The 23,443-nt window shown below is 37.8% G+C and overlaps 1 protein-coding gene across 1 annotated transcript in view; it reads right to left on the bottom strand.

Annotated features, from left to right (window-relative positions):
• Positions 1-23,443, bottom strand: part of SPATA16 (spermatogenesis associated 16) — a 181,268-nt gene that overhangs the window by 9,958 nt on the left and 147,867 nt on the right. The window contains exons 8-9 of the mRNA XM_032484198.1: positions 19,667-19,831; positions 17,043-17,126 (exon numbers count right to left, since the gene is read on the bottom strand). Coding sequence (XP_032340089.1) covers positions 17,043-17,126; positions 19,667-19,831 — 249 coding nt within the window. The remainder of the gene's footprint in view (positions 1-17,042; positions 17,127-19,666; positions 19,832-23,443) is intronic.

The following is a 23,443-nucleotide window of genomic DNA, read 5'->3' as shown; positions in this document are numbered from 1 at the left end:
CTTGTTATTTCATCCTTTTTAACAGGGTTTTTCTGATTTCAATTTTGCTCATCACAGAGTGAAACTTTTTAATTTTGATGATGTCTAACTTATCAATTAGACTTTTATGGATCAGACTTTTGGTGTCAAGTCTAAGAAAAGAACTTTGTATAGACTAAGATCCCAAAGATTTTCTTCTATTTTTTTCTAAAAGTTAGTCAATTTCTATGTCAAGTGTCTTGTTTGTTTGTTTGTTTTTGGTTTGTTTTTACCTATGGGTGTCCAAATACTCTTGCACCATTTGTTGAAAAGGCTGTCTTTCCTTTATTGAATTGCATTTGCACCTTTATAAAAAAAATCAATTAAGCGTATTTTTGTGAGTTTACTTCTAGGTTTTTAATTTCATTTCATTGACCTATGTTTCTGTCACCCACGTCCACCAGTACCACAAAGTCTGGGTTACTGTAGCTATATAAAAAGTCTTGAAATCAGGTAGACTGATTACTTTCAGTTCACTCTCTTTCTACGGTGTTTTAGCTATTCCATTTACTATGACATTCCATATAAATTTTAAAGTAGCCTTGTCTTTATTTATGAAAATTCTTGCTGAGATTTTAATAGGAATTGCATTATACCATTTTGTTGATATGGTAGATTACATTGAATTTTAAATATTCAAGCAGTCTTGCTTGCATCCCTGGCATGAACCCAACTTGGTTATGGCATGTAATTCTTTTTACATATTGCTGAGTTCAATTTGCTAATATTTTAAAGATTTTTGCCTCTGTATTCATAAGGGAGTTTGCAGAGGGTTTTTTTGGGTACTGTTTCTGTCTGTTTTGTATCAGGTAATACCAACTTCATAACATGAATTGGAGAGGGCTTCCTCCTCTTAATGTTTTTTGAAAGAGATTGTATAGAATTGGTGTCAAACCACATTGGCTTGGAGACTTCTTTTCGGGGAGTTTAAAATTATGAATTAAATTCCTTTAATAGTTACAGAATGATTCAAATTATTTCATGTTGGGTGAGTTATGGTACTTTGTGTTTCTTGAGAAATTGACACATTTCATCTACATTGTTAAATTTATGTGTGTGGAGTTCATCATCGTAGTTCCTTATCATTTTGACATCTGCAGGGTCTATAGTGATATCCTGTTTTATTCCTAATATAGATGGTTTGTGTCTTCTCTCTTTTTTTCTTCATTAGTCTTGCTAGAGGTTTGTAAATTTTATTAACCTGTTCAAAAAATCAGCTGTTTCATTTATTTTCTCTATTTTTCTGTTTTCTACTTCATTGATTTCTAATCTTTGTTATTTCCTTCTGTATGCTTGTTTTGAGTTTATTGTGCTCTTTTTTCCCCTAGGTTTTTGAGTCAGGGCTTCAATTATTTCCTCTTTTATAATGTACACACTTAGTGTTATAAAGTTCTTTTTCACTGCTGCTTTATCTGTATCCCACAAATTTTGATATTTTCTATTTTCATTTTCATTCAGTTCAATGTATGTTTTTTTCAGTTTCCTTTACACTTCTTTTTTTGATCCATGGACTCTTCAAGTATTTAGAAAATTCCTTGTTATTTTTCTATTATTGATTTCCAGTTTGATTCTATTGCAGTTGAAAATATTTAAGATTTCAGTTTTTAAACATTTGTTGAGATCTATTTATGGCCCAGGATATGGTCTGTTTTTGTATGTGTTCTATGGGCACTTGAAAAGAATATGTATTCTGCTTCTAGGGGATGGATTGTTCTGTAAATGTTGGTTAGATCCCATTGGTTGATGGTGTTGTTGAGTTCTGTATCCTTGCTGATTTTTCTGCTTAGTTGTTCTATCAATTGTTGAAAGATAGAGGGTGAAATAGCCAACTATAATTGTGGAAATGTCTATTTTTCCTTTTAGTCCTTTCAGTTTTTGTTTCATGTATTTTGCAGCCTTGTTGTCTGGTGCATACACATTTAGGATTGCTATGTTTTCTTGGTAGACTAATCCTTTTATCATTATATAATGTTTCTCTCTGTAATGTCCTCTCTGCCTCTGGTCACTTTCTTTTCTTTGAAGTCCACTTTGTCTGATATTAATACAACCACTACTGCCTTCCTTATATTAATATTTGTGTGCTATATCTTTTTCCACCCTTGGACTTTTAGCCCACCTATGTCACTATATTTGAAGTGAATTTGTAGACAGTATATGGTTGAATCATAATTTTAAATTAATGTTGTGCCAATCTCTGTCTTTAAATTGGTGTATTTAGACTATTTATGTTTATGATAATTATTGGTATGTTAGGACTTAGATTATCTTTTTTTTTTTTTTGCTTTCTTTTTTCCTTTGGTTTTTGCTTCTCTCTTTTTTTCCCTTACCTTCCTATATGTACTTGAACATTTTTTATAATTCCATTTTAATATATTTAGAGTATTTTTAGTGGATCTTTTTGTATTGTTTATTTTGTTCTAGGATATATTACATATATTTATATATATACTGTATATATATGTCTATATGTATATATATTTCAGGTTACTGGTGTCATTGTTTTAAGTTCAATTGAAAAATTTAGTATCTCTTTATCCTCTTTCATTTATAATTGTCTTAAAGTTATTAATTATTGATTCAATTTCTTTAATAAATATAGGTCTATTTATTCTTTTCTGAGTTTTGGCAGATTGTGTCTTTCAAGGAATTGGACCATTTCAGATGGGTTATCATATTGTGGGCATAAAACTGTTCAGAGTATTTCTTTATTATCCTTTTAATTTCCATGGGATCTATAGTGATGTCCTTTCTTTCATTTCTAATGTTAGTAATTTGTGTCCTCTTTTTTTCCCCTTGGTTAGATGGCTAGAAACCTTTCAATTTTATTGATCTTTTCAAAGAATCATCTTTTGGTTTGGTTGATTTTCTCTATTGATTTTCTATTTTCACTTTCATTGATTTCTGCTGTAACACATTTTTTTTCCTTCTGCTTACTTTGGATTTATTTGCTCCTATTTTTCTAGTTTCCTAAGGTGAAACTTAGATCATTGATTCTAGATCTTTCTTCCTCCCCAATATGTGCAGTCAATACTGTAAATTTCCCTCTGAGCACTACTTTCACTGCATCCCACAAAGTTTGAGAAGTTGTGTTTTTATTTTCAGTTAGTTCAACATATTGTAATATTTTTGAGATTTCTTCTTTGATCCATGTGTGATTTAGAAGTGTGTTATTAATCTGCACATATTCTAAGATTTTCTAGTTATCTTTCTGTAATCAATCTCTAGCTTAATTCCATTGTAGTCTGAGAGCAGACATTGTATGATATCTGTTATTTTAAATTTGTTAGGGTATGTTTTATGGCTCAGAATATGGCCCAGAATGTGGCTCAGATTAGTGTTTTTCATGGTTTTAAGAAATACGTGTATTTTGCTTTGTTCAATAAGATAGTATGTAGAGATCCATTATATCTAGTTGATTAATGGTGTTATTGGGTTCAACTATGTCCTTACTGGTTTTCTGCCTGGTGGATCTTTTCATTTGTGATAGAGTGGTATTGAAGTCTCTTAACTATGATAGTGGATTCATCTGTTTGTCCTTGCAGTCCTATCAGTTTTGGCCTCATGAAGTTTGAAGTTTTATTGTTAGGTACACACACATTAAAAAAAAAAGTCTTCTTGGAGAACTGACACCTTTATCATTATGTAATGCCCTTCTTGATCTCTAATATTATGTTTCTTACTTTGAAGTCTGCTCTGTCTGGATTTAACATAGCTGCTTCCACTTTCTTTTGATTAGTGCTAGCATGGTATATTTTTCTCCATCCATTTACTTTTAATATATATATGTTTGTATACTTAAAGTGGGTTTATTGTAGACAGCATATAGTTGGGACATATTTTTTGATCCACTCTGACAATCTGATTTTTTGATTGGTGCATTTATATGATTGGCATTCAAAGTATTTATTGACATTATTTAATTAATATCTACCATATTCATTACCATTTTCTATTTGTTGCCTTTGTTCTTTGTTTCTATTTTTGTTTTCGCTGAGAGTTTAGTTAAGCTACTCCATGGTACTTCTGTCATAGAATCCATCTTGTTGCATCCAAATGCCCTGCAGGGGGCCTTAAACTGATACTAACTCTTCATGCAAGCACATGCCTTTGATAACAACCTGTGGAGTCACAAGCAAATGTAAATCCTGATATGACTTCTGCCAGTAGTCCTTGTGATCAACAGTCCCTCCCAGGGCCTTTCCCTTGGGCATCTTTTAGATAAACTTATAAGCTTAATTAGGTCCCACTTATTTATTTTTGCTTTTATTTCTATTGCCTCAATAGATAGCCCTAGGAGAACACTGCTGAGATTCATGCCAGAGAATATTTTGCCTATGTTTTCTTCTAGGAGGTTTATGTTGTCTTGTCTTATGTTTTTGTCTTTAAGCCATTTTGAATTTATTTTTGTGTATGGTGTGAGGGATTTTTCTGACTTCATTGATTTGCATACAGCTGTCCAGCTTTCCCAACACCAGTTGCTGAAGAGGCTATCTTTCCTCTATTGTATATTCTTGCCTGCTTTGTTGAAGATTGATTGATTGTAGATGTGTAGGTGTCCAAGTCTACTTTCAAACAACACTATATCACTACACAGGTAGTGTGTGTACCTTTTAATAATAAAATTATCCTAATTAATTTCTCCTATCCCTAATATCATTGCTGTCATTCATTTTATTTATTTAGAAGCAAACATAAGCATTTGTATATATGTGTGTGTGTATATATATACACACACACGTACACATATAAGATATATATATAATCATACGTAATTGAATATACTATTGCTATTATATACATAAGCATACATAATTGAATATGCTGTTACTATTATTATTGTCCATCTTGTCTTGCATGCTGTTTACTTTATCCATTAGAATCCTTAGCATATTAATCATAGTTGTGTTAAATTCTCAGTCTGATACTTCCAATATCTCTGCCATATCTAGTTTGGATGCTTGCTTTGTCTCTTCAAATTGTATTTTTTGCTTTTTGGTATGCCTTGTAATTTTTTCTCGCTAGCCGGACATGCTGTACTGGGTAAAAGGAACTGCTGTAAATAGGCCTTTAGTACTGTGGTGGTGATTTGTGAGGGGAGGGGAAGAATTCTATAGTAATATGATTAGGTTTCAGTCTTTTAGTGAGCCTGTGCCTCTGGACTGTGAACTTCACAAGTGTTCCTCAGTTTTTTTGTCTCCTCTTAGGTGGGACAGGATGGGTAGTGTGGGCTGGAATTGGGTATTTTCCTTCCCCAGGACAGTTAGGCCCTGATAATACTCCATAGGTGAGGCTCTGTTTAACTAGTTTCTTCTGAGGGCAGGCCTTGCTGAGAAGAACAGAGTGCTCTGACATATTTCAGAATGATTCTTTTCACCCTTCTCCTTCCAGAGGCCCAAGGGGATTTTCCTCCTGTATTTATTATGGGAACCTGGTTGAGCTCACGGAGGTAAATCTCATAATATTGTGACTTCCTCTATGACTGGGTCCCCCTAGAGTTTTTAATACTCAGTGTTACCTGCACAGAGCATCCAGCAGTCTGTCAATTATAATTCAGCTTTTCCAGCCTCAGGATTGGTTCCCATGACAGTTTCCACTCATGAGTCTCTGCTTTGGAAAGCCACATCTCTCTAGTCTTGGGAGCAGTGGTTTGTCTTCTGTCCTTCACTCTCTTACAGATTCAAGAGAGTTATAGATCATTTTAGTCTGTTCAGCTTTTTACATGTTGTTAGAATGGAGTGGTGATTTTCAAGCTTCTTATATGTGGAACTGAGAACCATAGATCCACATACATTTAGGATCATATGATAGGATGTTAATATTTTTGCTTCTACCATCAAACATAATGAAGACAGTCTGTTTTCACTCATATTTTTGCTTGCTGTGTTCTTTCAATTTTCTTGATATTTCAGAGTTTTTATTGTTTCTTTTCTATTTAGAGAACTTTCTTCAGCCATTTTTTAGGGTGAGTTGGCTGATGACAAATTCTTAGTTTTGCTTCATCTAAGAATGTCTTGATTTCTCCTGCATTCCTGAAAGATATTTTCACTGGGAATAGCATTCTGTGTTGACAGTTCTTTTCTGTCAGTACTTGAAAAATATGCCACTTTCTTTTGGCCTCGATATTTTTAATGAAAAAATCCGCTGTCATTCAAATTGCTTTTCCCTTATAGTTAGTGAATCATTTCTCTTTTTAGCTGCTTTCAAGATTTTTCTTTGTCTTTAGTTTTTAAAGTCTGACTGTGCTGCATCGTGGTGTGAATTTGAATTTATTCTATTTGGGGTTCACTCAGATTCCTAAATCTATAGTTTTATGTGTTTTGCCAAATTAAGGAAGTTTTCAGCTGTTATTTCTTTGGGTACTTTTTCATTTCTGCCCATTTTCTCCTATCCTGGGACTCTGATTACATGAATGCCAGATCTGTTGTCATAGTCTCACAGGTCCTTGAGGATCTGTTCTTTTTTTTTTTTTTCAGTCTATTTTTCTGTTGTTTCAGTTGGATCATTTCTGTTGTCTTAACTTCATTTCACTGATTCTTTCCTCTTTGCCTGTCATTCTGCTGTTGAGCCCCTCAATTGAGTATTAAATTTTGGTTATTTGCACTTTGCGATTCCAAAATTTCTATTTGGTTCTTCTTGTGTCTTCTATTTTGTTTGCTGAGACTCTCCAGATTCCTGGAAGTAGAAGCCCTGTATCATGGCTTTTAATAAATGATTTCTGACTTCTGTTCCTCAGGGAGATGTACTTTTGATTTTTGTCAAAAGGAGGTAATTAGGGTTATTTATTTATTTTTTAACGGAGGCACTGGGGATTGAACCAGGACCTCGTGCATGTTAAGCATGTGCTCTACCTCTGAGCTATACCCTCCCCCCGGGAAAATGTACTTTTATTTCTTTTTTTTTTAATTTTTAAATTTTTTAAACATTTTTTATCGATTTATAATCATTTTACAATGTTGTGTCAAATTCCAGTGTAGAGCACAATTTTTCAGTTATATATGAACATATATATATATTCATGTACTTTTATTTCTTGAATCAGTTTTCCCAGTTGCGTCTAAAAATCATCAATATGATGAAGTGAATCACTGTGAAGCTGAAGGGGGTCTTCTCTCCATAAGAGATCAGGAAGGTAATTCCTTTCAATTCAGTAAGAAAGAAGCCTAACTCCATGCTGTCTCTAGGTTAGGAGCTCTAGCGTAGGTCCGTATTCATCTTTTCACCAGCCACTTCATGTTCTTCTCCAAAACCTCTTCTCTAGCATAAAGCCATTTCAGCAGAGTGCACATTCGTTTTACACACAGTTTCAATGAGGCTAAGAGATATGGGCGTGCTGGTGTTCATGGCATTTGTGTGTGTTTTAGATTACAGTCTTGTTCCCTCCTCCACATGCACTATTTTAAGAAAGTCATAATCAGAATGACAAACAACCCATACCTTCCTTTGGGGCTGCATGGAAAGGCACTTTTATTTTTGCCCTTCTCCAAAAGGTGAAAGGTATAATGAGTACACTATAAATGATTAAATGATCTACAAGTCAGCTGCTCCGAACTCTGTATTAATCCCACTTTCAAAACAGAATGGAAGATGTCCTATGGTTCATTTAGCTACCAAGTGGTATAAGCTGTTATTTTGTTATTCTCCAAAATTATAAAGAATTGCAAAACTTAATGTATATAATACATGCAGTAAAATGCTGGGCTGCCAAGCAGAAGAGATACTTAGGTAATTTAAAGGGAGTAACTTTTAGAGTGAACAGCGAACTCACTCTTCATTTCAAAATGAAATTGAGATATATGCTCCCCTCCCTTGCATGAGAATATTCCACTGAACTTCTGAAAGATGCATTTTGAAAGTCTTTTACAGAGATCAAAACACTAATAGGTTTGGCGTAAGATGAGCATTTCCAATTTATGTTGTAGTCAACTCCCTGTGTTCGCTCACTAGTGGGACAGGCAGGGAGGGCTCCCAGGAAGTGAAGGAGTAACAGTATGCTGTCCAGTCCCAGCCGCAAGGTCTCTGTGCTGGGATGTAAGACATGGAGGGGTTATAGTAATAAGTGTTTCTGAAATTGTGTTTTCATTGAGATCCTGGTGCATTTCAGAGCACTTATTCAGGTAATATACCAGAGAATGACCCTTAGAGCAACCATAAATACACTACAGGAATGACCTGACTTCCAAGCTGTTTTCTTAAAGTTCTGATGTTGCAGGAAGAAGGAAGATGGTGAGCTATCAAAGCAAGCTATACACAGTACATCTGTAAAGGGAGGAATGGTGAGGAAGGACATTAAGAGGGCATGACCCAGGGGAGGGTGGGTGCCAGGGTTCAGATTTGGTTAGGAAGCTGCTTCAAAGCAGTCTGGGTAAGTCGCCAGCCTGGCCTCTGAGCTGTGATCTAGAGATGGACAGATGCCTGCGATAGCCCCTGATGCTCCTGTCCCACTCACTGCTGAGAAACAGACTTAAAGGTTGTCTTGTTGGTTGTCCTATAGGATCTGAGCTTGGGTCAGGCAATGTTCGTTGTGTCACTGACTTTCAGTAGCTGTATTTGGTTTAGCTTAAATATTCTAACTAATGACTAGGAACAGAGCCTTTGACCCAAACAAATCTGATTCAAAACCAAATGTTGTCACTACAGACTTGGGGTTGTTTCCTTGTTAATTCTACAAAGCTCTTTTTCCTCATCTTTCAAAGTAAAGATGATGATGTCTTTCTCCTAGGATGTTGCAGTCATTAAATGCAATAACTTCTTGAAGGGCTTGGCATATACTTAGTGATAAATAGTCATCATTGATGATATTTGTAGTCATCATATTTAAAATTTTTCCATCACATTATTAACTTAATTATTTACCAGAAATAAATTTTTCTGTAGCTTGTTTCCATTGTGATAGTTATTTAAAAGCAAGCTTCAAACAGACTAACATACTTTGATCAATTGTTGGACATCGTGGTATTTTATTAGGTACGTGAGCACCTAATAAATGGCTCACTAGCTTTGTCTACCTCTTGATAAGCTCCTGGCTAAAAAGGCAAAGCTCCTGGATTCATGCTCCCTAGATGAGGGCCATGCTAGATCTGAAATCTGCACAGAAATGCTTCTGCTGCAGAAATTTCCGGCCAAATCATCAATGTTTTGGAATACTTTCTGCCAACAAAGTATATAAAAGAGGTATTTCCAGTTTTGGAAGAAAGGCCAAATACAGGTAGAAAGTCAGTGATTAGAAAATGCACCTGTTGAAAATGTTTAACAAATTACCCATATACTTTTTCCTTTCAGTCAGAGGAGAAAGATGTTGTTTGGTTTAAGTGATGACTGAAATTCACCATCTATGTGGAGTGCTGTGTTGTGGGCGGGGGAGATGGCCGGAACCAAGGCTTTCCATTTTCTCCACATGTCGGACTAAACATGGCTTTGCTGTGCGTCTGAGGATGAGGTCCTCCCTCCAGGTCTGGCTACCCCGGGGCTCAGCCTCTGCCCACAATCAGGAGGTTCTGCCAGGGCTTCGGTGGAGCCTCCCCCACTACAATTGCTGGCTTAGACACCTTCTGGCAGACTTATTCATCCTGGGAACTGTAATGATTCATCCCAGGCACCTGGCCTCTTCAGCCCCTTGGGCCTTGCCCCCATCCCTCCTCAGCACGGTCAGCAACAAGAGCGCTTAGGTTTCTGTACATGATCTGCATTACGCTGTGGACAGAACTGCTTAGCGGTGCTTGGAGCGCACACTGTAAAGGAATCTGGGAATATGCTAATGAGGAAGTCCAGAACCAGAAGCGGAGAAGATTCACAATCAAATTGCAATAAATCTATGAAGACTCCTTAAAGAACAAGACACACAGGAAAAGCCTGATTGCTTTGCAAATGAGTGGTACAGTTGCTGAATCGTTGAAAAGACAGCAGGACTTTCAGAGTGGCACAACTGCATGCCCCAGCCCCATTAGTCAGCCCAAATGACTGGCCAGTGAATGACAGTGCCACATGTGTGATCTCTCTCCACAGAGTCCCTGGAAGGACTCAGGTTGGAATGTTGATGTGGAAAGTAAAATGTTCCAGTTTACTCTTCCCTCTCCTCTTCAACCAATGGCCCCTGCCAGGCCCCCGAATTTATACCCTCCCCTCTGCCTACATCAACAGCCTTGAACAGAACAGAGTTGCTAAGTGATGTACAATTCTCATTTTTATCTTAAAAGACCAAATTAGTATATCAATGAATGTCATTTCTGTATGATGACAAGTATGATTTGTAAGTTAAGATTTCGAGATAAAAAGGAGCACAAAAAGCTAAATAATTTTGAATAAATTCATATGATGGTTTAAAGATACCCACCTAAACTTCATTAGTTGGATTCATTAAGGATTATGATGTACTGTGTTATATTTTAATATTTGATGAAATTTTAAGGTAGCATTTCTTCTCATGAAAATTCATAGGATCATGATTATATGCTAAAGTGTTTCACTCATTACCTTTAAAGTAACAAAGCTTCATTTCTCCTTATTTAGTCTCAAACCAGAGATCCAGAGGCATATCAGAAGACAATACTTTATCATACCAGATTAAATTTTGATCTCTGCAGTGTGAAATTTAGACTTTGTAAATGAAGAACCCGTAAGTTTGTCTTCTGAGTTGTAGACAGTGTTGCTTAAATGTTCCTGTAAACTGAGTCTTTGGTGAAAAGAAATAAGAATGTTCCAACTTAACAGTTGGCACATTTTTTTTTTAAAGCCTCCTTTTTTTTTTTTTTGAAGATTCCTTTTCCTATTTGTCTTCAGGCCTAGCTCCTAGCGCTCTAATGGGCCTTAGGATTCAATGCTAAGTAACACAAAATCATAGACTCTGAAGATGGTAAAGGTGTGAACATACTGTATTTCTCAGAAGGTTGTGTCTTGCCCAAGGTACCATCAGTGGGAGCTGAGTTCGTGGTCAATGGTTTGCAGATTTAGGCTCTGTATTCTTTCTGGTTATAGATGGAAAACTATGGAACAGAGGAGGAGGATCCTATAAGGGTGGATTACAAAGGTAGACTAAACCAAAAATTCCTTAGAGATTGGCTCAGATTGAAAGAACTTTACTTTGAGAATTGAAGATAGACAAACTGGGCTAGTTGCTGGACAAATTCCACTTTGGTTGGAGGTCACTGTAATTCCCCATTTGGCGTCTCTCCTGAATGCTCAGCCACATGTAAAACAATGCTGGGCAGTCAGACTTTGTCTAGTTGCACAAGAAAGAGAGTAGGCTCTAAGGCCAAATCAGTTCCTGGTTCCACCACTTACTGGCTGTGTGGCTTCAGGATAACTACTACACTTCTCTGTTTAATAAATTATACTTTTTACCCTATGTGAGGATTAGTGAGTGGATATATGCAAAGTGAATAGGAGTGTTGGCCCATATTAAGAGCTCAGTAAACAATAACTCTTATTCTTTCATTTTGATGGTCTGGCTTTCAAAAGATCCATTTATTCAGAGCTGGGAGGGGATTTTGAATCTTCTAGTTCAATTTCTTCATTTAACAGATGAGAAAAACGGAGGCCCAGAGAAAAGAAGGGGCTTCTGAGCTAACTTGTGACAGACCCAGGCCTCTGAATTGCCAGTTCATGGTGCTTTTTCTGTACTAGCCTTCCTGTAAATAAGCCTTGTTCTTCTTATGAATAGAAGAGGATCTCACCACTTCTTACATCCTTTGCTGATATCTGGGTTCAAGGTTCAAGCAACCATCATTACTCTCCTGTATCATTGCAATAACCTCCTAAGTCGTCTCCTTGATTCTGCCCTTGCCCCCCTTAAATCTGTTCTCAACGCAGCAGCTTAGAGCATTTTTATTTTTCTGTGGAACAAGCATTATATCCTCTCCTCTCTCACTTCATCTCCTACTGCTCTTATTCCTTCTACTCCAGTCCCTTTGCCCTCCTTGCAAACCCTTGTACGTGCCAGGCACTCTCCAATCTCAGGGTTTTGCATTTGCTGTCTCATTTACTTGGAATGCTTCTCACCAGATATTTGCATAGTTTTGCATTTCTTTCAGATTTTGTTCAGTGAATCCTGCATGACTGTTCTGTTGCACCTGCAGTCATCTGGTACTTTCTGTGTTCCTTTCCTGCTTTCTCCACCTATGGCATTTATTACTTGTAGTCCATATTTCTTTAGGTAGTTTACTGACTGCTTTTCTCTAGCAGAATGCAAATGTCATGAAGGTGCTGCTTTTTCATGACTGTGTCTCCAGTGTCTAGCACAGTGTCTGCCCAGGCACTTGAATACATGAATGAGCAGTGTGATTAGAGAACTTGCGGGATGTTCAAAAGGGTGTGTTTTCTCAGGAAGTTTTGTTACAGACTAAAGCCAAGAAAAGTGTGATGCTCTTATTTAAAGAATCCTGCTGTGGCCTGGGACTTTCCAACACAAAAAATTTTACCCTTTTGGAGGACATAATCTGCTTATATGTGGATTTGCACAGCTAAACCAACATACGTATATCTTTATTGAATTAATTACTGGAGAGGAAATACTCTAAAGCCAAAGCAAAACAAGAGCCACCTTCCTAAAACTCTGTACAGAATACACAGTACTTTTAGTTCTGGTGATTTAGGGAAAAAACCACAATTGTCTCATTCTTTCTCTTTCTGGGTTCTTAGAGAAATCTCAGAGATAACAAAATATAGACAGGAGGTCAGCACTCATGAATCAGATTTCATCTTGATAGGCTTTTTATAGACCTATAACAAGGTGGAGCCCTGAAAATTGTGTTAGGTAATGGGGATTCTGACAGACCCTTTAACTCCGTGGAACTAGGAGGTGCTGCTATAATTCTGCTGCTTCAGATGAAAATTTCAAGTGTTTTCATTAGGTACAACAGCTGTTTCTATTACAGATAACAGATCTCAGAGGTGGCGATGCTGATATCAACTTCTAGTGGGCTCAGAACACAGTGTAGCTTGTACAATTAGCTTTTTTTTAATTATTTTTTTTTCTGCACACGCAAATTAACTCTATAGCAGTAAAAGGAAATTACTTACTTCCTACCGGAATTGTCTGAAAGTGATAGGATCATGCTTTGTAGAGTCACATTAACCAAATTAAAAGCCCTTGGGAAAAATTTGACACCCTGTTCCTTCCCATTCACATCTTCCTAAAGACCTCTCAGGAGCCTCCATTTAGAAAGCTAGGATCATTACCAGGGCTTTTAATTTGGAAAGACTGGCTGCTCACCAGTGAATCTTTCTGGATACCCAGTGGTTGGGTGGAGTGGCTCCACAGAGTTCCAGTCTCGGAGGTCTTGACTTGCCTGTTCTCCTGACTCCTTCTTGCTTACAGGTATGTTTTCCAGCCTGGGTCACAGCTCTGCTAAAGCTTGTCTTCAAGATGGATGCTATCACTGCATTCTCTCCACAAAGGCACACATCACTTCTCCTTGGAGAAGTGGGATCTATTTTTCCAACCCTGTGACTCTGAGCTGCCCGTGACTGCTTTGACCGATAGAATATGGTGGAAGTTGCTATGCTGGTCTGGGCCTAGTGTTTTAGAGGACTAATGGTGTTTACTTCCCTTCTCTTGAGATACTTTCTCTTGAAAGTCTGCTGTCATGCCGTTTAAAGCCTAATTCACACGGAGAGGCTACATTTAGGCACACCAGTCAACTGTCTCAGCTGACTAGAATCAACTGTCAACCACATGAGTGAGCCATCTTGGAGTCCAGTACATTTTAGCGTTCAGGTGACTCCAATCCCAAGCACAGAAGCCATCTGACTGAACTGCTTGAGAGACCCTGAGCAAGAACTGCCTAGCTGAGTTGAGTCAACCCATAGAACTGTGAGACAATACTGCATTGTTCTAAACCACTGTGCTTGGGACGGTTTTTAACACAGTAATAGATAACTGCAATAAGGGCAAAGTGGGAAAGCCCAGGTGACATGCACCTATGAATGTGGGCATCAAAACACTAGCTTAGGGTGAGGTGGAATTGGTGGCTGTCTACCAAGTGCAGATGTAGACAAATGCCACTCTCCCACCTTTTTTGCTAGTCCTCGGAATTTCATAACTGGACTATTCTATTATCTCTTGGATTTGTAAATATATATACTATACAAATGCAGATATTTCTGGGAGGGATAATGCTATAAACAGGGTACAAAGGTACAGCAAATTTTTTTGTGTGTGTAGGGTCAAATAGTCAATATTTTAGGTTTTGTGAGCTGTATGGTCTTTGTGGCAACAACTCAACTTGGCCAAGGTGACATAGATGGTACTTAAATGAATGGTATGACTGTGTGCAATTAAGTTGATTTACAACAATAGATGATTGGCTGGTTTTGACCTGTGGGCTATAGTTTGCTGACCCCTGTGCTAAACAATTATCACTATAGTCAGTAGAGATGTTTAATTACATTGCTTGACTCTCATGAACATTGAATTTGGTTTGGCTCTCACTCCAATTCCTCTTGCCATACCTTCTTAGTCCCCTTTGTAGAGGTCTCCTAAGTTTGAAATGACCTCCTCAAGGCTCTCTTCTATTCTTTTTCCGTGTTCTTTCTCAGCCTTGTTACCCATTCAAATGATTTCAGTTACCACCAATTTTCCAATGACTAAGAAATGTCTATCTCTATTCAGTCTTTTATCCAGAACTCCAGACTCCTGTACTTCCCCTTGGATATCTTGCCAGCACCCTAAGTTCAATGTACTTTTCTGCAGTAATTAGCCTGTTGTCTCAACTCCAAACCCACCTTTTTATAATTAGCTCTTCGATGCTGGGGTTTAAAGTCTGCAAACTCCATTTCTGTTTTGCCAGCTCTTTGTCAATAAGGGGCGATAGAGGGACATTGCAAAACCAAAGGAGAAAGGAGAGACTTGCTACTTCCTGTTTATTTGTTGCAGACTTCTTGTCTGCGTGGGGTTCCTATGAGCATCTATTCAGCAAAGCTTCTTTGCTCCAGAAACATATTATTTTCTGTAGTAGCAGTTGAATCTAGTTTTTCCAAAAGTTGCCAAATTACCTCCATTAAAACAGCCATCCTTCTCTCCCCATCAGCAGCAGTGGGTTACTGCCCCCCTCTTCAGAAGTCTGGGTCTCAGTCCTTCATGACCCTTCCTCTGGGCTCAGACACTAGCACCAGCTAAACAGCGCCTCCTAGTAGGAGATTTGAGTTTTGGCCCAGCTGGGTCCCTGCTTCAATTTTGTAAGTTTTAGTAATTGCAGCCTCTTCTCTTTGATTCCCCAAACTTAAGGGGTGATAGCTGCTTCCTTTAATTGCTTCCTTTGTGATAAATTATTGTTGTCCTTTGCTTTTTCAGCTACCTATTTCATACCCAGTTACCCATTCTTTATATTAAATTCCCTTTCAAATATCTGGCATGGTTTTGCCTTCTGACTGGAATCTGAGTTTATGTTCTCAGGCAAAACCTGCTTCTCTGAAGTGCTTCCTTCCTTCCTTTGCACCAGCAGACCACTCCCTGTTTCTGCCCTAGTGGCTCAAGCCCAGTGTCTGGGCATCATTCTAACTTTGTCTATTCTCTAAGCTCCCATATGCAATCAGTGAATATGGCCTGCAGAGTCGGCTTCCTGGATATTTCTCGTATCTGTCTTCTCTCCATCCCTACACCCACCGCTGTCGATCAGGCCACACCTGATAGCTGAATCCCCATGTTTCTGTGGCCCCTCCGTCTGTTCTTCCACTACCACCCTACAGACGTCTCAAAAATGTTTACCAGATAAATGCTTTCTGAAACATTCCGAATCCTTAACATAATTTATAAATCCTTCTGTGATTTGACTTCTCCTGCCTCTGCACTTCATTTTGAAATATGTTCCTTCTTCCTTTGTCAGTTTTTGAATTTGCCATGCTTTCTTTGCATTCTTGGTGCAAACTCTTCCTCTGTGTGGAAATCTCCCTTTCCATCTGGGTAACTACCACTGTCCTTTAAATGTTTTATAAATATCACTTTCTCAGAGATGGATTTTCTGACCTCTCACACAAGATTATATTCCTCTGTTTGTTCCCATAGGTCATTTGAACATCCACTTTTTAAATATAACATTCAGTGAACTTGTAAGTAGCTGTTTGTTTAGTAACTGACTTCTTTCCTAGATGGCATATAGGTCTGTATAGGCAGAGGCAGTGTTTGTCTTGCCCAGCACAGCACAATATCCTTAACACACAGTGTTCTTTCAGGCACAGTAGATATTTGACAAATATTTGCTGAGTTCAGTTGACTTCTGTTCTATACATTTATCACAGGGCCTCTGAATTGATTACAGAAGACAAACATTTCTGCAGATGCATCAGAATCCCTCAAGGCTGACTTTACCTCTTAAACTGAAGGCTTCTTTGGTTTGCTCTCCTCACATCTCCTGACACCAGTTCTCCCTTTATGGGTTCTTACAGTGGAGGAGACTGAGTGGGGAGTAGATTGATCAGAATTTATCACCTTTAGCTGGACTAGAGACCCAACATTACTTCTTCCTACACTGTCAGAGAGCCCGGTGGCATCACACAAATCTGAGTACCTGGGGCCAGGTGCATCTCAGTGCGTGTTTTACTAAACTCACGTGACCAATGAAGGGATGCTCCCCTACTTCTAACAACCGGTATGTTACTCCTCCACCCCAAACAAAATGTGCTAGTTTCTTTGTAGTTCCTTGAAATGTAGCCATTATTCTTCAAGCGACAGAATATGGGGAAAAACACTGGGGAGCAGACTAAAACACTGATGAAAGGGCTTTAAAAAAATCTGTAATAACCAATAATGCAGAAGCAGATAATGAAACCTGAATATGAAAATAAGCATGACAAGAGACCCATAAACTTATATGACCACAGTCAGAAAAGCAGCAGACCTGAGGGAACAGATTACATAAATCCATGTTTGATTTTGGCCACACTTCCAGGGAGAGAGCTGTGTTTATTTTAAAAAGAAAACAACAAAACAACCCAAAGAGCTTGCTTTTCTTTTGATCTTCTAAACACATTTGACCCAAGTGGACATTTTCTTTGAGAAAAATATCTCTCTTTCCTTCAGCTGAAAGTTTTACCTTTTGAATTGTATTCCACACACGTTCTTTATCGTTTCTTCTTCCTTCAAGGGTGTCCATGGCATCTGCCATTAGTGACTGCAGCTGTGGCACCAAGATAAAAATTATCAGTGTGGAATTCACACAGAAATAACTTCTCTAAATACACAGATTAAAACCTAATTAAAAAATCATTTGTACGCTGATGATTTTATTACTCATCTTTCTGACAATGAACACCGCCACCTCATCTTTGCTTCAGTCATTACCGAGTATTATTGCAGATATAAAACATTGAAACAATGGAAAGATTCTTCTTGAAAATTTGTAGAAAACATATAGGTTTTAATGTAGTAAGTGTTGATGTTTTGTGAAAACAGATTTGGGTTGTAAAGAATGAAGGCAGTAGTTAATTCTCTCAGGAAATGGCATGTAGTACATGAACGCATTTGAGCATTTTCTCCTGAGGCTAATGTATCATAATTCTAGGCATCTTGCAAAAGCTCACCAGAGGACCATACTAAAATTGTGTTGTTTTATTGCCTCTTAAAGGATCTAGCTCATTTAAGTTCTTTTCCTATTCTTTTCTTTACTAAAATTTCAAAATAACCAACTTTTCTTTCTAGGTTCCATTTCAAAGGCAAGTTTAAAAAATTCCACTCTTTGCCCCAAACTGCCATATTCCAATTTAAAATAATCCTATACAGATGCTGCATATGTGCCTGCGAAGTAATGAAGCCACAGGAAGCCATGTGACAGTCAAAGCTAAAAAAGGAAGTTCTCTTAAAAAAAAAGACAAACGTCATTTCGGTTCACCATGGCGTCAAACGTCATGAACTCTTAGATAATCTTTCTGTACTTTAGATATTGCACAGCTTAAGCAGAAGGGCAGAGAGTTGAGTCACTCAAAACTCTTCTATTGAGCAGTCACTGTTGATACAGCATCATAAAAGGTGTCTTGAGGATTTATTATCTAGTTAACCCCTGCTTGGAAGTTGGAAAGTAAAATCTATTACTTAAGGCGATGAGATTTTGCAAGATACATGATTTTTAAATATTTGGTCTGCATGTATACATCCATATATGCTTTTTTTTTTTAGTAGGTGTATAAATTATGAAAATATCCCAGGAAATCCTATTTTCCAAGGTTTTGTAGTGGCATATTGTACTAACACGTTAGTAAGGGATGTCAGTGATGCTAGTTTGGTGTTCTTTTTGTATATTTAGAAATATAAGTATTTCCAGAAAAAAGAAAGCCACAGATGTGTGGTTAAGAAGACCTTAAGTGCAGAAAACTCCCCTGTATTTTTCGTTTAAATCTTGAATGTGCTTTTCAGAAAGACAGGATCAACATTATGCCAGCTTCTTAAATTAACATTTTCTTTGCTTCCTCTTATCTCAGAGGAGCATTAATCATCTAAAATTGTCTATAATATGCACTTTGAAAGCTCCACACTTACTGTACTCTTGAATACCTATGAATGGTAGGATAAACACTTAGCCTTTTAGAAAGCATTCTGTGCACACAACCATACAGGTTTAGAAAGTACTATTGCTAGCTTTGACTTAGTAATTCCATGATTAATAGACTTTTTTTTCATAGCTTTAATGTTTAGTATGCATAGTTTTATTATTTGGTTACTCTGACAGTTTTACACGTTAATTTTTTAATATCACTATTTATTTAATACACTTTTGTAGGTTCAGATGAACATTATAAATGTTGGCAGTCCATTTCTTAATTAATTTGTTACAGCTTTTAAAGTTCAAAGAGGGCGGGTTCCTTTAGTTATCTTAAAATTACAGGTGATCAGTTTTGGCTGTTCTCATCCTTGCTGCATGAATTCAATTCAGGTCTATAATTAGTTTTAGCTACCTTCAATTAGAGCCTCAAATTAAAGAGCCCTTCCTAATAACACATCAAGATCTTTATATGGAGTAAATTTTACCCTTCCTTGAATGGCCAGTACACTGATTAGTAATTGTTTTTCAAATGAGGTACTACTGTTTCTAATATTAATTATGGTTATAATACACACATTTATTTGAAGATTTTTTTTTCTGTCTTTCCTGAGTTAACTAATCAATACAGTTAAAAAAAAAAACAAAACACTCTTTGACGGACTACATTTCCCCTCAAATAAAACCACTCTCTTATCTAAATGTACTAGTGTGTGTGTTTTGGCATTACCAACATATCTGTAACACTAGAAGCGAATAAGAAAACACTAAACACAATTTTGTAAGGTCAGTTTTCTATCCAGCAATTACTCTTTTTTTCCTCTTACTTTTCCATTGAAGAGAATCATACATTAATATATCTTCAAGTTAAAAAAACGATTTATTAAAATTTCACTTTACTTGAAACAAAAAGCCCGACTCAGAATATGAATAATCAGCCCTTTTCCATATTTTCATACATCACAAATGTCTTGCTCTAAAAAATGGAAACTAGTCAGGGTGAGCAAATAAAACACACACACACACCTTTCTATATTTTCCAGTTTCTCCATTAGAATGCTTCACGAGGCTTGAAGAGTTTGCCCTGGGACTACGTTTATTATCACATTCTTTTTCAGACCATATCACTCTTCTGTTGGCTCAGGGCCTGTGAAAGCCTTAAACAAAGAAAAACAAATGCTCACCAATTCTGCCTCCTGTTGACTGATGTCCTGTAGATAGGGGATGGTTGCTAGCTCCGCCATTGCTTGATTGATCACCTGGGATTGCTCCTTTACTCTCTGCAGCTGGCTGAGGAGGCTGGCGTATTGCAACTTCTCCATCACACCTGAGCACGCACGAAGACTGCTCTAGTCTCCCAGTAGAAGGAAATGTTTTAGAATAAAACCACAGAAATATCATCTCCCCGGGGATTGAAGTCAGGGCTTGTTGTAATATGTTTAGCTCCTTTGGAGTAATGGTAACTAGTGCAAATAAATGTTTTCCTGCTATCATTTTAGAGAATTGTCTGTGCCCTTCCTTCAAACAGAAAAATGTATATAAAAGGGAACACTTTGCAGGACTGTTGAGAAGAGTTTGCAGGTGGCCCTGCATAAGGAATCTGGGATGAGAGGAAAAGAGGACTGAAATTGAACCTGAGCTCGACTCTTCCAGTGGGGAGCCCACAGAGCTGTGTCCATGTAGAAGACATTATCTATGTCATCAAGGCATCCTAAGAGTTAAGAGTTGTCTGTTGTCTTGTTGATTTAAAGGAAGATTTTTATGCAACTTGAATCTGAAAAACATTATACAAATTGAATTCTGTCTGCCCTCATGGCTTACATTAAACCTGCAGCTCTGCTTTTATCTTTAGTTCTCATTGGATGGCCGTGGACTCTGGTTCCTCTCCTTGTAGTATTGTAGTGCTTTATTCTGGCTCCTAGGACCATCTCAGCAACTGACACGATCCATCTTGAAGTAGACTGTTGTGTGCTTGTAAGGACCACCAACCCCTGTGAATCTGCTAGTATTTTGGGCTTTCTTAAAATGGGGCACACTTATAATCAAGGTGGCTCACCTATGTGTCTGCTAGTGCCAGCCATGAAAGAGAACACATTACCTTCTCTAAAAAGTTTAATCCAAATCATACTGCTTCCTAGGAAAGACAAAGTTTATCATAAAAGTCTTACATTTCTATTTAGGAAAAAGTCCTTCTGACATAAGAACAGCTTTGGGTTTCTGTCATGTTTGGAGAATGATGGGAAATGGTAAGTCACAGGAGGATTTAGTTTGGCGATTGCGTTCATTCCCAATCTTGGTGCTCAGAAGCAGAAGGCTGGATGAACAACATCCCCTTATGGTGGGGTTCCTCCTGGACTACCTGCACCAGAATCATTAGGCTTGTCTGTTAACCAGGAAGAGTCCTGGACCTTACTCAGTGAGTCATAATCTCTTGGTATGTGGCCCTAGAAATGTGAATGTTAGCTAGGTGCCCCCCAAAATATTCAAACATCTTAAACCGAATTTGGAGGACAAACCACTACCTTAAAGCTTAGTATCTGGCAAGGACTATTTTAGTTTGTGCATACTTACAAAGCAGATTTTTTCCCAGAAATTAGAGAAGGCAGACATAATTTTTCTTTCTTAAAATAGAACCTCTTCTAAAGAGAAAAATTATTAGAAACTAGCATTACTAAAGAACATCTGATTTTTAACTTAAATTTAGAAGGCAATTCTTTCTGAAATGTCATCTGCATATCTTGATTGACACCAGTCTCTAGAAGTTGACACTCTTAGAACCTTGGTAATAAAGGAAGGTTGAGCACTGTTGCATCGTATTTGCTGTACTTCTCTCTAATGTGTATCTGTGCCATTTGGCTAGTGTCATTTCTCTATCCCTGCTTGCTGATTTGTTCTTTTCGATTAATCATTTATCTGAAAACCTGTAAACCGATAGGAGCAATGATTGCAAATTGTGGATTTGGGGATCCATTTTCTGAATCGACAGAATAGCCAGCCTTCCCATTTAGTTTAAACATGTAGCTAAACAGTGGGATCCTGTCAAAGAGAGGAAAGCAAGTTGCAGGAGAAACAGTTTTCTTTCTGAAGAAAAATTGCTTTCTTTGTCCTTCTTTAAAATAAACAATGGGGCTCGTTGTAGGAAAATGGTGCAGTGACTCAACTCCAAAGAGCAGAAACGGCTGCAGCCTGCTCGGGAACATAGTCCATCAGTGTAATTTCCCAAAACATCAGGAAAATAAAAATAATGGAAGGCGATGGTGCTTTGTTAGCTTGATTGTTGGATGCATAACAAAACAGGAAGTGCTCCACGTGGATAGGGTGACTAGGGAAAGAATCTAACTGACTGCTAATAGTCACCCCGCCTCCTCCCCACATCCTCTGCCCCAAGCCAACAGCAGTTTTTGGTTATCAGGAAACTGTAGATTAATATTTTACGTATACAAGCTGGCGGTTTTTGAGAGATAAAGTGAAAAAGAAATAAAGATGAACAAACGCCAGCAGGAGTGCTTTAATGCTCTTGCTTTATGGAAGTAATGAAAAATGAACGAATTAGCTTACATCGAGTGCTAGTAAGGGCTAAATCTAAAGGGAAGTAGCCCTCTCATGGAGACGTCAGGCGTGGTCACAGGGCTCCTGAGCTGCTGGGGAGGGTGTAGTAAAATGGCCAAGACAGAAGCTAAGACCTCACACAGGTACAGTGAAGGTTAGGTAAATAGCAAGTTCACATGAAGGCTTCAGCCAGAGAATTGTCCAGATTTCATAGCAGGTACTGATAAATGTTTGGCAAGTAAGTTGCACAATCTCGTACTGCTGAAAAGCAGAGTCCAAGTATTTGGAGTGCATTTCCAATTGATATAACATATTAGAAACATTAATTGCAAAGAAAAGGGGTAGGAAACACATATTATTGTTCATTCCAAATGTGCGTATGTAAACATTTTTTATGCTTCATTTGGAGGAAATTAAAAGTTAAATTAACGAGGTATTCCAAACATGGTCAGTTAGGGCATTTTTTTGGCAAGTCAGCCTGTGAAGGCAGCTTCATGCATGGCAAGAGATTTTATTATTTTAACTCTTTAACATTTACCCCAGGAAGCACAGCACATAAGGTTTTAAACTGACAGCAGCCAATAAAGTTAATGAATGGAAAAGCACAGTAGCATTTGGTAGCATGTGAAATAATTAGGACAAAAATCAGAGGAGGGAAAATACCATTAGAGCAGAGCTACTGGTTGACTTGGGTTGATGTTCAGTGAGATTAAAAGCCACTGGGTAGGAAGGGTGGGGGAGTATTTTAGATAACAACTCTTAAAGTGCCAGTATCATCCTTGTTTGGTCATGTGTGGTATGCCCAGCAAAGGAGTCTCTAAACGTAAGGAAGCTGGCGTCAGAATGTAAGGAGAATCACTGCCTGAGATGTAGAAACCTCCCTCGTACTGGGAATGTCCTTGTCTCCTTCACCAACTCTCTCTGCCCCACCACCCCCATGGTGAGAGGTGAAAATTGACGTTCCCAGGGAATCCCTACTGTGGGCAGTAGATCAAGTCCATGTCTGGAAATGACACCTCTAATCCTGCCTTTGTGAGTAGCTCTGAGCACATCAGTGACATAAACAAAAGAATTAGACGTCCACAGGATATTTGCACAGTCTTCATTTTAGAAGAAATATGTAATTTCAAAGTACACAGCTTTTATAAAGAAAAAGGTCCAGAAAACAGTTTTGTCAAAACAAACTGAAACAAATACAAATAAAACTTCTAAAATCCCTAAAACTTTACGAGGTGCTTCAACATGGATTATATACTTTTGGTCTCACAACAACACTGTGAGGTGGGCCTGGCAGATACCAGCCTGCTTAAAAATGAGAAAAAAACGCTCATAGGTAAAGTGACTTCTCCTAGGGTTACACAGCCAGAGCACAGCCTTGCACAAAAGGCTTTATCTACAGGTGTCATGAGCTA

This window comes from Camelus ferus, chromosome 1 (assembly GCF_009834535.1).
Source record: "Camelus ferus isolate YT-003-E chromosome 1, BCGSAC_Cfer_1.0, whole genome shotgun sequence".
Lineage (NCBI taxonomy): Eukaryota > Metazoa > Chordata > Mammalia > Artiodactyla > Camelidae > Camelus > Camelus ferus.
Note: the sequence above shows the minus strand (reverse complement) of the source record. Positions and strands in the feature narration are given on the sequence as shown.